This window comes from Lactuca serriola, chromosome 4 (genome assembly GCF_051521515.1).
Source record: "Lactuca serriola cultivar US96UC23 chromosome 4, Lser_US96UC23_V15, whole genome shotgun sequence".
NCBI lineage: Eukaryota > Viridiplantae > Streptophyta > Magnoliopsida > Asterales > Asteraceae > Lactuca > Lactuca serriola.
Genome location: NC_136411.1, coordinates 259,514,497 through 259,529,596, shown reverse-complemented (window position 1 = coordinate 259,529,596; position 15,100 = coordinate 259,514,497). Strand labels below are relative to the sequence as shown.

Sequence of the window (15,100 nt, the reverse complement as noted above, 5' to 3'; positions counted from 1 at the left end):
CATACCGGGAACCACATCAATTCCCAATTCACCCTATAGGTTGACTCCCGCCGAAATTCAAAAGTTATCCAATCAATTAAGAAAATTTTTTAGCAAAGGATCCATCGGACCAAGCTTTTCACCCTGGGAAGCTCCGGTCTTGTACTTCAAGAAGACGGATCCTTCAGAAGGTGCAACGATTTTAGGAAATTGAATAAGCTCACTATCAAAAATTGATACCCACTCCCTCGGATTGACGACCTATTTGGCCAGCTTCAAGGAGCTAGTCGCCTCTCCAAAATAGATCTAAGAACCGGTTATCATCAGCTCCGAGTCCGAGAAGAGGACATTCCAAAAAAAAAACTGCTTTCCGACCTCGTCGCGACCATTTCAAATTTGTTATGATACCCTTCGGTCTAATGAATGCTCCCACGGTATTCATGGACCCTACGAACCAAGTTTTCTCAACCATTCCTAGTCATCCTTTTCATTATCTGCTCACGAAGCAAGAACAAAACCTTATCAACACCTACGATCAGCCTTGAAAGCATCAAAGTCAGAGAATATCGCGGAGGAAGCACTATGTGGATCGAAATAACGGAATTACTTCAAGATTTTGACAGTCACTTCAGAAGGCTATGGGAACATAGCTAGACATGAGCGTTGTTTACTACCCTCAAACCAATAGCCAAGGGAACTGAACATTCAACCACTCGTAGTCATGCTCCAAGCCTAGGTGTTTGAATTCAGCAAGCCATGGGATAGCCAGTTGTCCTTTATTGAATTCTCACGCAATAACAGGTATTGCACGAGCACCAAGGATTCCCTTTTGAAGCTCTTTATGGTCGAAAATACAGATCAATCACCAGTACTCTCACGATACCAGAAACCATTCGCGAAACGATAGAGAAGATAATCCAAATCGGAACTCGACTTCAAACATCACGAGACAGACAGAAGAGTTATGCTGACAAATGACGAAAACCTCTGGAATTCCAAGTCGGAGGCCAGGTACTATCGAAAGTCTTTCCTTAGAAAGAAATAATTCGCTTTAGGAAACGGGGAAAAACTAAAACCGCGATACATCGGACCGTTCGAGATTCTGGCCTGAATTGGTCTGATAGCTCATAAGGTACAGCTACTTGTCGAACTCAGCAACGTACACCCCGTGTTCCATGTCTCAAAATTTGAAAAGTGCCTATCAGGCAAAACTCTTATCATTCCTTTAGAAGAAATCGAAATAAACGAGGATCTCCTGTTCATCGAAGAATCAGTCGAGGTATTGGATAGGGAAGAAAAACTTACAAAACAAAGTCACATTCCTATTGGGAAGGTTCGATGGAACGCCAAGCGTGGATCGGAATTCACATGTGAACGCGAAGACCAAATAAAGCAGAAGTACCCTCACCTATTCCCACATTCATGAACCTATCTTTTGAAAGAATTTCGGGACGAAATTCCCTCTAACGGGGGGATGATGTCACAACTGGCATTTTGCTAGGAAATTCTACTCTCATGCAATCATTCACCTAGTGTGATAACTTGTACTCTAAGTGAATACTATACTCTATTCTCGTTTAAATACATCACATATTTTCAAATAAGGGTTGGAAACCCTAGAAATCCCGACTCAAGTTCATTATGGACTAGGGTTCTCTTATTAGGTCTAATGGACGAATAAATCTCCAACTTCAACATCTTGGGCCTAGGAACCCTAAATGGACTTTAGTTGGATCCACCTTCATGAAACTTAACATTTTGGGCCATAATGGGCCTAAAACAAATTTGTTTACCTTTAAGGGGCTTATTAGGCCATAACAACTCCAATTAACCCTAATGGACCATTAAACCCATCCATTTATGCCATTTGGGCCGTGAACACACTTAAGGGCCCAATGGGCCGAAAAATATTAATTGGGCCTCATAATTACGAACTAAGTCAAGATAGGGCCCAAACTTATCTCAATTCCTTTTCTTATGGCCCAATCTCGGCCCAACAAGAATAATACAAAAAAAATAATAATAACAAGAAGATAATTAAGTGTTGTCACCTCATATTTACATAATGGATTTACATGCAATTATACCACATACAACTAGGCTAATTCCATATATCAATACAACATCTTGTCACTTCTTTCTTCTCTTCTCCTCTTCCTTCTTAATCTCGGCCTCCCAAACTCACCATATCAAACTTCATCTTTTCTTCTAAATGCTCTCAAAAATACTCTCTCAATTATCTCCCAAAAACCGTGAATCTTAGGTTGATTCAAGGAGCTTTCATCAATTTCATCCTCTTGGTAAGTTTATGACAAAATCTATTGTTTTGATTCAAGTTTATGCTAACAATCCTTCCCTTAATCTCCAATTTTTGTGATTATGGACATTAGAATAACCATCATTTCCAAAGTTTCACCAAGAACACAAGCTAGGCTCAAGCTTCTTCTTCTTCTTCATCTACATCTCAAAAACCCTCAAGGTGAGTTCATAACCCCTTGTTTTTGGTTTTTACTTGTTTTGGGGGGAGAATACAAGTTGATTTGTGTAGATCTATGTGTATATGCATGACTATGTGTGTTTTCCATGAATTATTTGTTGATTATGTGTTGATTTCTTCATTAATCTAAAAATATGTTAAGAACTTGAAATTTATCACTTGGATCTTCATAAGAACCTTGAGAAAAGTATGTTTTATCACATATAATACATGTAAACTAGTAGAACTGGGATTTATACACTTTAAATAGCAAAAATGAGTGTTGTGTTCTAAGATCTATAAATTAAACTCATAAAACAGCCCTTGACAGAAACGTTTTGGTCCAATCTCGGACTGTTTTGACCCTCTTAATGGAAGTATTTTTCAAAACTGTTTTACATGGATAGAGTTCAGATTTATACCTTTAAAATGTCTACTCTCACGTTTTCATACGATTTTTCTACAATGTTTGGCGAATTTTACAAAACCGTCTATCAAATTTGAAATAATTTCGGACCAGCCTGTGAAGGTGAGCAATTTCACACTTGTTAGAAGCCACTAAAAATTATGAGAAAAATTGGGAATAAAGTAGACAAAATTTAAAAACTTCTAGAATTTACGGATCCAAATTTCGTCTTACGATGATTTTTCTACAAATTTTCCAAAAACTAGGTCGGAAAAGCCCAAAACCAGAAAAATGTGTATTTCCACAAAAATCAAGCCAAAAATGATGTTTTTGACAAAAATGGGTTTAAAATGTTATTTTTACCACAAAATAGTCATCAACACAAGTTTTGATCAAAATGGAGACTAAAGTGTTATTCTTACAAAAATTGGGCCTTAATTGCAAAATTTTGGCTTATTGGGCCAAGAACGTCATTTTTACAAAAAGGTGGGCTTTTTATATCAAATTTGTAAATAATCAAGCTAAAATAAAAAAAACAATAGCAAACGGGTTAAAAACGATATTCATATCCTTATTGGGCCTAGAAATAATATACATGTTTAAAGGGCCTTAGTGTCATTTTACATGTATATTGGGCTTAGGATAGACATTCATATTCCTTTGAGCCTAGAAATAATAGACACGTATAGTGGGCCTTAGTGGTCCACTTACATGTTTATTGGGCTTGAGAATGATTTTTATATGTGTTCTTCTTTCTTTTGTTATTTTAGTGAATACTTGAAACAAAACCAACGATAAACCAACAAACAGATTAATCTGATCATTTTCTAGGTTATTGGGCCTTAGTGGCCCATTTTTATGTGTGATAGGTCCTGTATACTATTTATATGTTTATTGGGCCTCATTGACCCATTAACATGTTCGACGGACCTTGGATACTATTTGTGTGCTATTTGGGCCTGTAAATAACTTACATGTGAAATGGGCCTTAGTTGTCCTTTCATATATATATATATATATATATATATATATATATATATATATATATATATATATATATATATATATATATATATATATATATATATATATATATATATATATATATATATATATATATTTCAGGCCAATGTTATATAATTTCATTCCAATTTGGGCTTGTAAATGATTTACATGTTTAGCGATGCCTTAGTGGTTCACTTACATGGTTCATTGGGTCTGAAATGAGATTATACCTTTTCTTCGCGTAAATTTGATTAAGGATCTAGTGAGTTTTGTCGGTTGGCACCTATTAAGGGTACGATCGTAGCCTGTAGTTATAACCAGAGTCTCTTGGAGGGAGAACGGGGATTTGTGTATAGATCTATACGGGGATGACACCCCACACCTGAGCTGTTCGCTACAGTTAGACTAACTCAGTCTAGGGTGACGAAAACCTTACAATCAAAGTCAAAACTGGCGTCCAACGACGCCAAGACAGGTGAAATTGTCATTATTTAGTATGGTTATGACGGCTCGCTTAGAGGAATTAACGTTATGAAGTTTACGGATGACTATTCTTTTTTTTTACAGGTAACATCGGGTTGTCTGGGAACATTCTCTTTACATGCTCTTACATTCTCTCTACATTCTCTTTACCTTTTTAGTCAAATAAACACTAACATACATGCATTAATACAAAGATATAACACAAACACACTAAACAGTTTTAAGAAAATATCGGATTTTTTGGTGGTTTTCAAAGTTATACAAATCATTTATACAAACATGCTTATGAACTCACCAACATTTTTATGTTGACCGTTTTCAAAATAACTTGTATTCTCAGGAAACCGTTGAAGCAGGATGAACGAAACAAACTAATGGATATTGTGTTATATATTTTTTCATCATACTCTCACTATTTTGGCGTGTAATATTCAAACACAATACTCAATGTAAACAATGAATGTTGTTATATGACATGTGTGATGATGATGATGTTATGTTTCAATTATATACTATGTAATGATATTTCAAGATGAAGTCACGCACAAGCCCCCAAACGTTTCCGCCGTCTGGTTCGGGGGTGTGACATTGTCGGAGTTACACTTCACACTACCTTCACAAGGAATTGAAGGCATGAAACCGTACAAATCGTTAGTTAGGCAGTTTCTCTCTAAAGAACTATCATATTCCCGGTATTAAAAGCATGAAACTGTACAAACTGTCAGTTAGGTAGTATCTCTTTAAGAACTGTCGTATCTAAGGAATTGAAAGTCTGAAACTGTACAGATTGTCAAATTGGCCTTGTCAGTTATCTTCACCTAAGAACTGTCATGGCACCAGCGATTCACCCAACCGGGAAATAGATATCGTTGAACATCCCGCCCAGGGTCTTGACATTCTCTTTGTCATGCAAAACCACAGAGACTCAAATGTATTCTCGGATACATTCTTCGCGGGTAAGGAATTAACAGTTACTAGCACTATGGCGATGCATCTCGCAAGGCACGATTATCGTTGAATGTCCCGCCAAAGGGCCTTGACCCCGTGTCATGCTAAACTGTGGAAATATGTCCTCGGATATTTTGTCACAGGATGGTTTCGTGAGTTATTCCTAATTAACTCTCACTGGTACTAGAATGGTACACTCAGCTGAGATTCAGAACAATGGTCTCGCTAAGGGTCAAGTTAACTTGTTAACTTGAAAAACTGTATCGAGATCTTTGATCGAGGATATGCAGGGGCTAACATCAAAACTAGCTACGAGTAGTTATCTGATACTTATCAAATCACAGTGCGTTCCTCCGTGTTCACACAGATACTACGAGTAGTCTCCATCTGAGCCAAGGCGGGGTCCTTAAACAACTGTGGTGAGAAGGGTCTTTATGATTCTGTGATCCACAAGGACTTTTTAGTCATGGTTACTTTTCAAAGACGCATCTGTGATCAACAAAGAATATTTATTCGAAGGAACAAGAAGTAAAGATTATTTTTCAACACACAACCTTTCAACCTCGAAAGCAAGGTGAAGTTGTATTTAAAGTTATGCAACGAATTTCATTAAAACCACCTCAATCAATTTGATGCTATCTATGAACTTGCTGAAGTGATCCAAAAGAATTGGTCTCTCTGTAATTACCTCTGCAGTTTTTTCAAAGCTGAAAGTGCTGATTTTCAAGAATCTATACAACAAGCTTTCTTTATCCTATGTGCGTTCAAAGTCAAATTTTAAAGGAAGTCCAACTATTTAAGATGTAGTCGTTCATGCAGAAATTCATATATTCGTCTTGAAGTTGTGAAGAAATCGAAGATAAATGTTGAAGGTCATGAACAAAGAGAAAATTGAAAAGAAAAGAAAGCTATAAACCAAGGGGGAGATTGTTAGGACATAATTAATGGTTTATACTTTACTTTTGTTGGCTTTTAGTGTTCTCGGTCCAGGACCTAATTCTCCATATTCTCGATGGTGTTTGGACCGAAATCACCTTATGATTTCGGTGGGCTTATAGATTTCGGTTGGGCTTGGGCTTGTTAAGGTTTTCTATTAGGTTTAGTATATAATGTATTATCAGTCGTGAGTGAGAGAGTCAGTAAATTGGTCATCCTAAGGAACTGTGATCGAGATTTAGAGAGAAAGAGAGAACCGAGAGCAAATTAAGAATCTTATGTATTAGACTATTCTTGAATATAGTATGCATTGAAGATTCGTGGCCTGTGTTCTTAATTGATAATATTTGTTTAGCATTAATCACTTGACTGGAATTCCGCACCAACTCTTGTGATTTCGATTGATACATCAAGAACGGGTTTTACATTGTAATTTTGATGACGATAACGAATTCTTTGGAAGCTATATGACCTAGGGAAGTGTCCCCTCGAGTTCTTCAGAAAGTCAATTACAACGATACTTAAACGAGGACCCAATCGGATTTGACAAAGGATGTGATATCCTCACATGGTGGAAAAATAACGCAGTGCGGTTCCCGATCGTTGCTCAAATGGCAAGAGGTATCGACCTTTTTTTACTTCAATTATTCATATTTATTTTATAAATTCATGTCGTGTATTATATACTAATTTGTTTCTTAATAGATATTTTGGGATGCAAATTTCCACCTTAGCATTCAAATCCACATTTAGTAACAGTCGTTGAGTAATTACCGACTACCGTATGAATCTGTCTGTTGTGATTGTGGAGGCATTGATATGCACTCAAAATTAGCTAAGAAAGAGTAGTTTGCCTATATATCACTATGACGAAGTGCACAATGTGTTAGCTGACGATAATCTTACTATTGGTAATATACTAATACTTGTTACATTTTATTTTTAACGTCTTATTAGTAATTGTTACATTTTATTAAGTAATAATGTTTTTCTTTTGTATTATATATAGACATTGTGGATGTTATACACAACTTGAAGCTAACGGTAAAGAGATCGGAGAATTTGTCAAAATGTCAAATAGATGTTCGAATCCACATATTAGACTTTGTTTTTTTTTTGTTGGGGAAACTTGAAACTATATTTTGAATTTTGGATAGTTAATGATGAGTAGTTAGTAATGAGGAAATTATGACAAGAGTTGGTAGTTTTTGGGTACTTTGGTTAATATCAAGAAAATGGTGCAATGGTTGTTTGAAAGTTTCCTTTTACCAAATCTAACAAGGAGGTTGCTTATCATATCTATTAACACAAAAAGAGAAAAACTAACTTATTTTTTATAATATCAAACTTGTAGTTTTTCATATTATTGTCTGACAATCGCTTTTTTTCATATATCAAAATCAAAAGTCGTCGTTGGCTATTTGTAAACTATTAACTTAAATCTATAGACTATAGTGTAAATTAGAGACATGTAAGCATAGAGAAACTGGTTTCAGGACCGGCAAAAACCGAAATATTTCTCAAAATATGTTACTATTTCTCAATGAGCGGTTCCAACATTGAAAACCTGGCAGGAACCAGAACCGGTAGAACCGGTGGTCTGGTTCGGTTCCTATTTTCCACCAAGTTCGGTTCCCGGGCCGGTTCTGATGCTCATCCCTATAAAAGAATATTACTAAACACAAATCTCATCCATTATCACTTTACTTTTTGCTTTATTAAATTATTTTTCTTTGTGTATTGCTTCTTCTAAACGTAACATATTAGTGTGTTCTCTTCTTTTCCTTTGTAAGCAGGTGCAGTAAGAATGACATTGACATAGTATATTTGGAACCAATTCCTATAAGGCTTTGCGAGTCCGGGTCTTGAAATCTTACTTAAATCATAGTCCATATCTGTTAAGTACGTCGTAAAGTACTAAAAAATTATGGGTGACATTAATCTTGATGATCTTAATGTGAATTGAGTTTATTTTGCAATTCACTAAGTGGATTAACTCTAATGATGTGATTTCATAGATAAATCAACAGTCTCATTTTAAAGATAAACTTTTATCCTTGAACCAAGTCAATTTCAAATATTTTGAGTCGATATAAAATATTTCACAAAGTTGGATCGGCTCAATTGTAAAACTTCGAGAGAGAATGTTTCACACCGTGACCTTCATGATTAGTACAGAATGCATATATAAATTCAAAAAGAGCTATTCACGTCACACCGTATAAATGGAAATTTTTATTATTTCCCTAAAATCAAAATTTATAAGACGTTTTGAGCAAAAAATAATAATTTTTTTATAGTTAGTTTCTTTTCAAAAAATAAAAATCTCTAAATGTTAAAAAGAAAAATACCCGTAATTAATAAATATATAGCAAAAATTTTCATTTTTTGGTATTAAATAGTATACATGTGTGATATAACAAAAAAAAATACAATTTCACATTTCATTAAAAAGAAAAAACATCACTAATGTTGATTTTTCATTTTTTTAAGACTTACTTTTTTCAAAATAAATAAAAGTATTTACTATTTTTTATGCTCTAAAAATTTGTATACATGTAGATATACAACTACAATATTCACAAAAAAAAAAAAAAAAAAAAAAAAAAAAAAAAAAAAAAAAAAAAAAAATTCTTTTAACATTATGTATTTATGAATTATGACTAACCTTTTACGGGAAAAAAGACCAAAATTTATCATTTTATGTACTAAAAACTGATATCTATATCTGTATAAAAAACATTTATTTTTTTGCTTTCGGATTGCCACCACGAGATTTTGTGTTCCTATATATATATAAAATTATATATGTTATCGTTATATATATCCTAAAGAGAAAGTTTTGCAAAATTAAAACAAGTATGATTGTCCATCCAGACTCCAGAGTCCATATGTACATATATATTTTTTCTATACTAAAAGAGAAATCGCTTGTATATATGCATATACAGGACAAGACATGACCCACCCCACCCCACCCGTATTTCACAAATCCAAAACAAGTAAAAGTTACGCAAAACCCCAAGTATCAGTCGGCATCGTGGTATAGGGGCAAAGTAGGAATTTCCAGTGTAATAGTAGTTAGTAGTGTTTGCAATTTTTCAGTAAGCAGTCAAAGAGAGAGGCGTTGCAGTTGTAATACGTGTGTCCTCAAACTGCAGTTATGCATCTGGTTTTCATTCAATAAAACATGAGTATATATGAAATGATGATAAATGTGGAAACTCAAATAAAATAGAAATTAAAAAGATAATTTGGAGTTTGATGTTTATTTACCTCCAAGTGTGTGAGTATTGACAACAGATCTTTGCACTCATTAATCTTGAAACATTCGTTTGTTGCTGTGGTTGCTAGTTCAGATGCTAAAGCATTCACATGCTCCACCTGTTGAGATTTAGTTGTAAAATATATTTTGTCAAACCTTCATTACTAAAGAAAGAGGAAAGGGGATTCAACAAACCTTCATTACTAAAGAGCATATTGAGGAAGCCATTGCTTGCATCACATCAACAGCTGAGCAAATAGCATCTTTTAAGCTTTGAACATCCACCTGAAAAAGTAACAAATGTTATTATCAATAGCAATATAGATTTTAATAACACATGAGACTGAGATGAAATTACCTTTGCACCCTCAACAAGTGGAAGACGAAGGGTAGCAGATTCTAGAGACACAATAGTCCCAGACAATGAAAGAGAGTGATCTCTCTCACCTTGTTCCCACACTTTCAGATATGGGATCTGCATTTTTGTCAAATCAATGTTTTATATTTGTTATTACAAAGCAACAATAATTAAATATAAAAATGAGATAATTCAAATTTATGTTCTTGCCTGATTCTTAAGGAGGGAGTGCAGTTTCAAGTTATGCCTCAGCTGTTGTATCTCAATTTGTTTGGAGATGACAGACTGTCGCATTTTTGATGTAGTCACCCATGCATTATATAGACTTTTCTGAAACAGTTTGTTACAATTTCTCATTAAAAACCTATGAACAAAACATCAACTATTTATGTACAATAACCAAGACTGTATAATCCACCTCTAATAATAAACACAACACAAGGGTATTATAGGAAACACAATTCAAAAACAAGGGTACAGCTTGCTATTCAGCTGCTGTTCATGTACCAATGCTAAAGACTGTTCCAATATACTGATCATCTGTATGTGAGAACAAGAATTACAAGGCACTAAATTTATTCTATAAATAGCTTAGTACTTGAATTAGTAATTTAGTATGCATCCAATCCAAACTAGTATCATTACTTTACATATTTAGATTTGTAGAAAGAATTACTACCTGCTGCCAACATTAACCAAGTACCATGTAGCCTTTGAAGAGGCAAGTTTAGAATAAAAGATCATAAGCATATTAACCAATCAAACATGAAAGGCATGTGCTCTCTCAGTTCAAAAGAGTATCAAGTTGAATACGAAATGAAAGAACACACACGTAGATTTCATTATGCGTACAAAAAACTTTAGATTTTAAGTAGGTATTACCTGAGCAGTTACTCTCTGGACTGACATGGCAGCATCTGCTCTTGCATTTGCAAAACGCCATTGCAAATACTTGTTGTGTAGAAGCCTCAAAACATGTGCATCAACAATGGCGTTCTCTCCTACCTTACTTCTCCTGGTTTCTGCAGCAAAGCTGAGAATCGAAGGCGTGTTGCCCAAATTACTGTTAAACCCTAATCCGTTCCGTGATCTTGTTGGACTAGGCATACCCCTTGATGGTGTAGGCACAATCTTACTTGGGGAAGATGGCCTAGCAGCTCCTCTAATTGAATTGCTTGGGGAAGAAGGCCTAGCAGCTCCTCTAACTGAATTGCTGGGAGAAGATGGCCGAAGAGCTCCTCTAACTGAATTGCTGGGAGAAGATGGCCGAAGAGCTCCTCTAACTGAATTGCTTGGGGAAGATGGCCGAAGAGCTCCTCTAACTGGATTGATTGGAGAAGCAGGTCGAACAGATCCTCTAACTGGACTAGGCGACAGTCCTCGTGGGGATAGTGTTGGACCATCTTTGAGATGCTTATGATTTCGGGACAATGGAGGTGAAAGGGGCTCCGGTTGTACTCTCCTGAGACGATTAACAGTTTCCTGCTTAAATCTAGCTGGCACCACAACTCCACGAGGTGTTCCACCTCTATTGTTACCTGGAGTGCCACCAGAACCAGAGAAAACACTCTCAGCATCTGAAACAGTACGATCGGAATTATCACAATCACTAATCATTGATTTTTGTAAATCTCTAACAGAAGAGGCTGTCCCAGATCCATTCAATTTCATATTCTCATTTGTGAAATCTACACTCCTGGTCAAGAAATTCCCCTGCCGAGATCGCGCTGGCCACCTTTGCTGATCAACCGGCTTTGAATTCACTGACTTTTTAACCGGCGTCGAAGCCCTCCTCTCCGGTGTAACATGTCTCGATCCAATATTAGCACCAGTGGGAGCCGGCTTGGATGCCTTACTCACCTGAAGCGCAAACGATTCACCTTGAAATGAAACTGACAAACTCCTCGCCGGCAATGACGTTAGCATCTTCGCGGTGGTCGACATCTCACCAATCCGCGGAGTCCCAGGACGACGTCGGTCGGCCGACTGAGGTCGCTTATTATTCACCGTCGATGCTGGCGTCATCAGATTAGCTGAAGAAACTAACGGCGACGGAAACCGCCTCCTTGGAGTACCCGTGGAATTCGAAGACGACGACGTCGTTGTAGAAGAAAAAGAAGACGACGAAGATGTCGACGTCATTGTAGTTGAGATAGAAGACGAAGAAACAGTAGATGATAAGTACCGTGAACTAACATCTCTAGATTTCGGCCGCCGTGGAACAGGAGGACCATTGTTATCAGCCTCAGAAGGTACCAGCGGCGCACGCTTTGCTTTCGCCGGAGGAGGAGGGCCTCGTGATAATACCTTTGGGTTAGATGTAATTGTTGGAGAAGACACGTTAGCCACCATTATATCGCATCCTCTAATCAAAATTCACAGTTTCAAACCCTAATTCAGATCAAATCACAAATTCCAATAGCTCAAAGAAAGATTCCAGAAAGAGATAGGGAGGGAGAAGTGTAAGGCGAATTAAATGTGTGTAAGATTTGGTATAATCGGGTGAAAAAGTGGTGGTAAGGAATCGGGATATAACCGTTACGTTTCGCCGGCGAGAAGATTGCGCGGAGGAGAGGGGGGAGTGGGTTTAGGGGAGATTTGTTGAGCATAAGTATAACTGTCCTTGCGACTCCCTGTCACGTGTGTATGCGGAAGCGCGTGATTCGACAATATATAGTTTCTTTGTTTTTTAGAAATTCTTCACCACATTTGATCGTTGATCCTCGTTACATAAATATCATAATTAAATAAAAGGAATTATTGTCTAAAATCTAAATTTTATATAATAAATCTAAATTTTTATCAAGTATTTTAATTTTAATTTAAGAATTGGAAAGATTTTGGTAAAACAATTGTATGAGTTAATAAGAAGTATATATTTTGTGTAAGAACAAAAATAAGAAAATTTGTTAGTTAAAAATAAATCATTAATCCTTAAGTAAGCAGGTTTCATAATTACTATATTATATATAGTGTGAAAAGTTGTACCGGTAAAGCTTTGTAAAGATAATGTTGTCACTTAAAATGCTTAAATTGGTGCAAATATAAAAAGATTGGTAAAGTTTTGTATAGATAATGTTGGTCACCTAAAATGTTTAAATTGGTGCAGATATTTATTTAAAAAAAAAAAACAAAACAAAAAAAAATGTCACAATAAAAATCTTTACATATCATATAGTATTTAAAAGATAAATAATTAAGCCATTACATTTTCAAGCCTTTCTTAAAAAATCATAAAGATTTGAACTTTTTATAACAAACTATTATAACAAACTAGATTGTAATCCGCGTTAAATCGCGGGGAACACATAAAAAACATATAAATGTCTAAAGATATCGCATAATAATTATTAATTTTTTATAGTTATTGATATTATTGAAATGTGTAGAAGATACATTGAAATCGATAAATATTTATAATCGTTGAAGGACTGCTTTCTAAACAACATTTTTTTGTTTTATTAGTTAAACGACATTCATCGTCGCATATAAGTACCTTCAAAATCATAAATAATTACATTCGTGTAATTTAACGAAAGATTGAGGGGTAAAACACTAAGGACAAGACTTTTAACTTTTTTTTCTTGAAGAAGATAAATCATCACTTGAATCCATCACTTTGTTTTATTGTTAATATTGCTTATAAAAGTTATATATAAATATATAGTCATATTGGTAAATTTTATTATTTTATATGAGGAAAGTAATAATTATAATAGGGCAACATTATATAAAAAATAAATGTTTGAAATATTTTTGGAGGGAAAAAATCGAGATTATTAAAAAAAATTATATAAGGAAAATACAAATCTAGATTGGGTGAAATTATGGATGAAATTATTGACAAATATTATTTTAGAGGGAATTTTATTTTGTAAGGTATAATACTATGACAAAATTCGTAATATGTATATATTTGTTGTGTAAATTTATAAATTGTATTGTTACTATATAAAGATAAAACAAAGTAGGTTGGTATGTTATACAAAAAAATCACTTTGTTTTAGTGTTAATATTGCTTATAAAATCGATATATATATATATATATATATATATATATATATATATATATATATATATATATTGGTAAGTTTAATTATTTTATATGAGAAAAGTAATAATTATAATGTGGTACCATTATCTAAAAATAAATGTATGAAATTTTTTTGGAGGAAAAAATCAAGGTGGTTAAAAAAGTATATATGGAAAATACAAATTTAAATTGGGTGAAATTATGGATGGAATTAATGAATATTAAATTGGTAGGTTACGACTGAATCTGATTTTAGAAAGTTTAAATTTGATAAAGAAAACGCGTAAGTTATCAAAATAAAAAATTTTATTGATATAAGGAAAATACAAATTTAAATTTGATAAAGAACGTGTAAGAAATAAATGTTTCAAATATTTTTGGAGGTGAAAAATCGGGATCGTTAAAAAAAGTTTATATAAGGAAAATACAAATTTAAATTGGGTGAAATTATAGATCAAATTAATGACGATTAAATTAGTAGGTTACGATCCAAATCCGATTTTGGAAAGTTTGAATTTGACAAAGGAACGCGTAAATCGTCAAAATATAAAATTATAAATGTGGGGAACATATAAAAAAAAGCATATAAAGTTATAAAAAGCCAACACAATAAAAAATAAGATAAAACAACATAAAAAAATCTATCATAATAAATAAGAATCATTTTTTCACATGTCCTTTTTCTCATTTATTTTGTCACATGACAATTTTTAGTATTTTTGAATTAATTATTTTACGCGTCATTATTCTATGTTTTTCAATTATTTAAAAATGTTACTTAATTATATTGTTATATAAGCATAAACATTCTAATTAGATGTTTCTTTCATAATAAGGTTACTTAATTTAAACATATATTGACAATCAATACACCGTTTTTTCACTGCATTAAATATTGACAACTATTTCATTTATTTAAATAAAGTCATAGAGTATAATTTATGAAATGTTAAATGTTAAATGGATTTAATTTTAGTATATCATCAATGAAAATTCTTTTCTAAATCATGATTGATTTATTTTAAATTGATTATGAATATAAGTGTTAATTTTTATTTTTGTTCTTATTTATTTGGTGTTCGTATAAACTTTGCATTATACTTGGTGTAACTTTGAATAATTTTGGTATATCGTTAATATAATTTGGTATATATCTTTCAATTATATGAAATATCAAATAATGACATTTCATTATTGTTGTGATAATTTAG

General features: G+C 33.8%; 1 protein-coding gene across 1 annotated transcript; it reads right to left on the bottom strand.

Moving 5' to 3' along the window:
* Positions 1-9,026: 9,026 nt before the first annotated feature.
* LOC145096966 (QWRF motif-containing protein 2-like) lies at positions 9,027-12,508 on the bottom strand. Its single transcript, XM_079034356.1, has 6 exons — positions 10,739-12,508; positions 10,067-10,186; positions 9,857-9,973; positions 9,694-9,783; positions 9,510-9,617; positions 9,027-9,402 (listed from the first exon to the last, which is right to left on the bottom strand). Exons 1-6 carry the CDS (start codon positions 12,206-12,208, stop codon positions 9,346-9,348), a joined length of 1,962 nt encoding a protein of 653 aa, XP_078890482.1. The 5' UTR covers positions 12,209-12,508; the 3' UTR covers positions 9,027-9,345.
* Positions 12,509-15,100: the final 2,592 nt, after the last annotated feature.

Bases quoted from the DNA above. Each gene is read 5' to 3' on its own strand.
- LOC145096966 (XM_079034356.1), bottom strand. From the start codon at position 12,208: ATGGTGGCTAACGTGTCTTCTCCAACAATTACATCTAACCCAAAGGTA. The intron at 10,187-10,738 runs GTAATACCTACT...AAACTGTTTCAG, and splicing joins TCCAGAGAGTAACTGCTCAG to AAAAGTCTATATAATGCATG. The intron at 9,618-9,693 runs GTTTGTTGAATC...AAATCTCAACAG, and splicing joins TATGCTCTTTAGTAATGAAG to GTGGAGCATGTGAATGCTTT.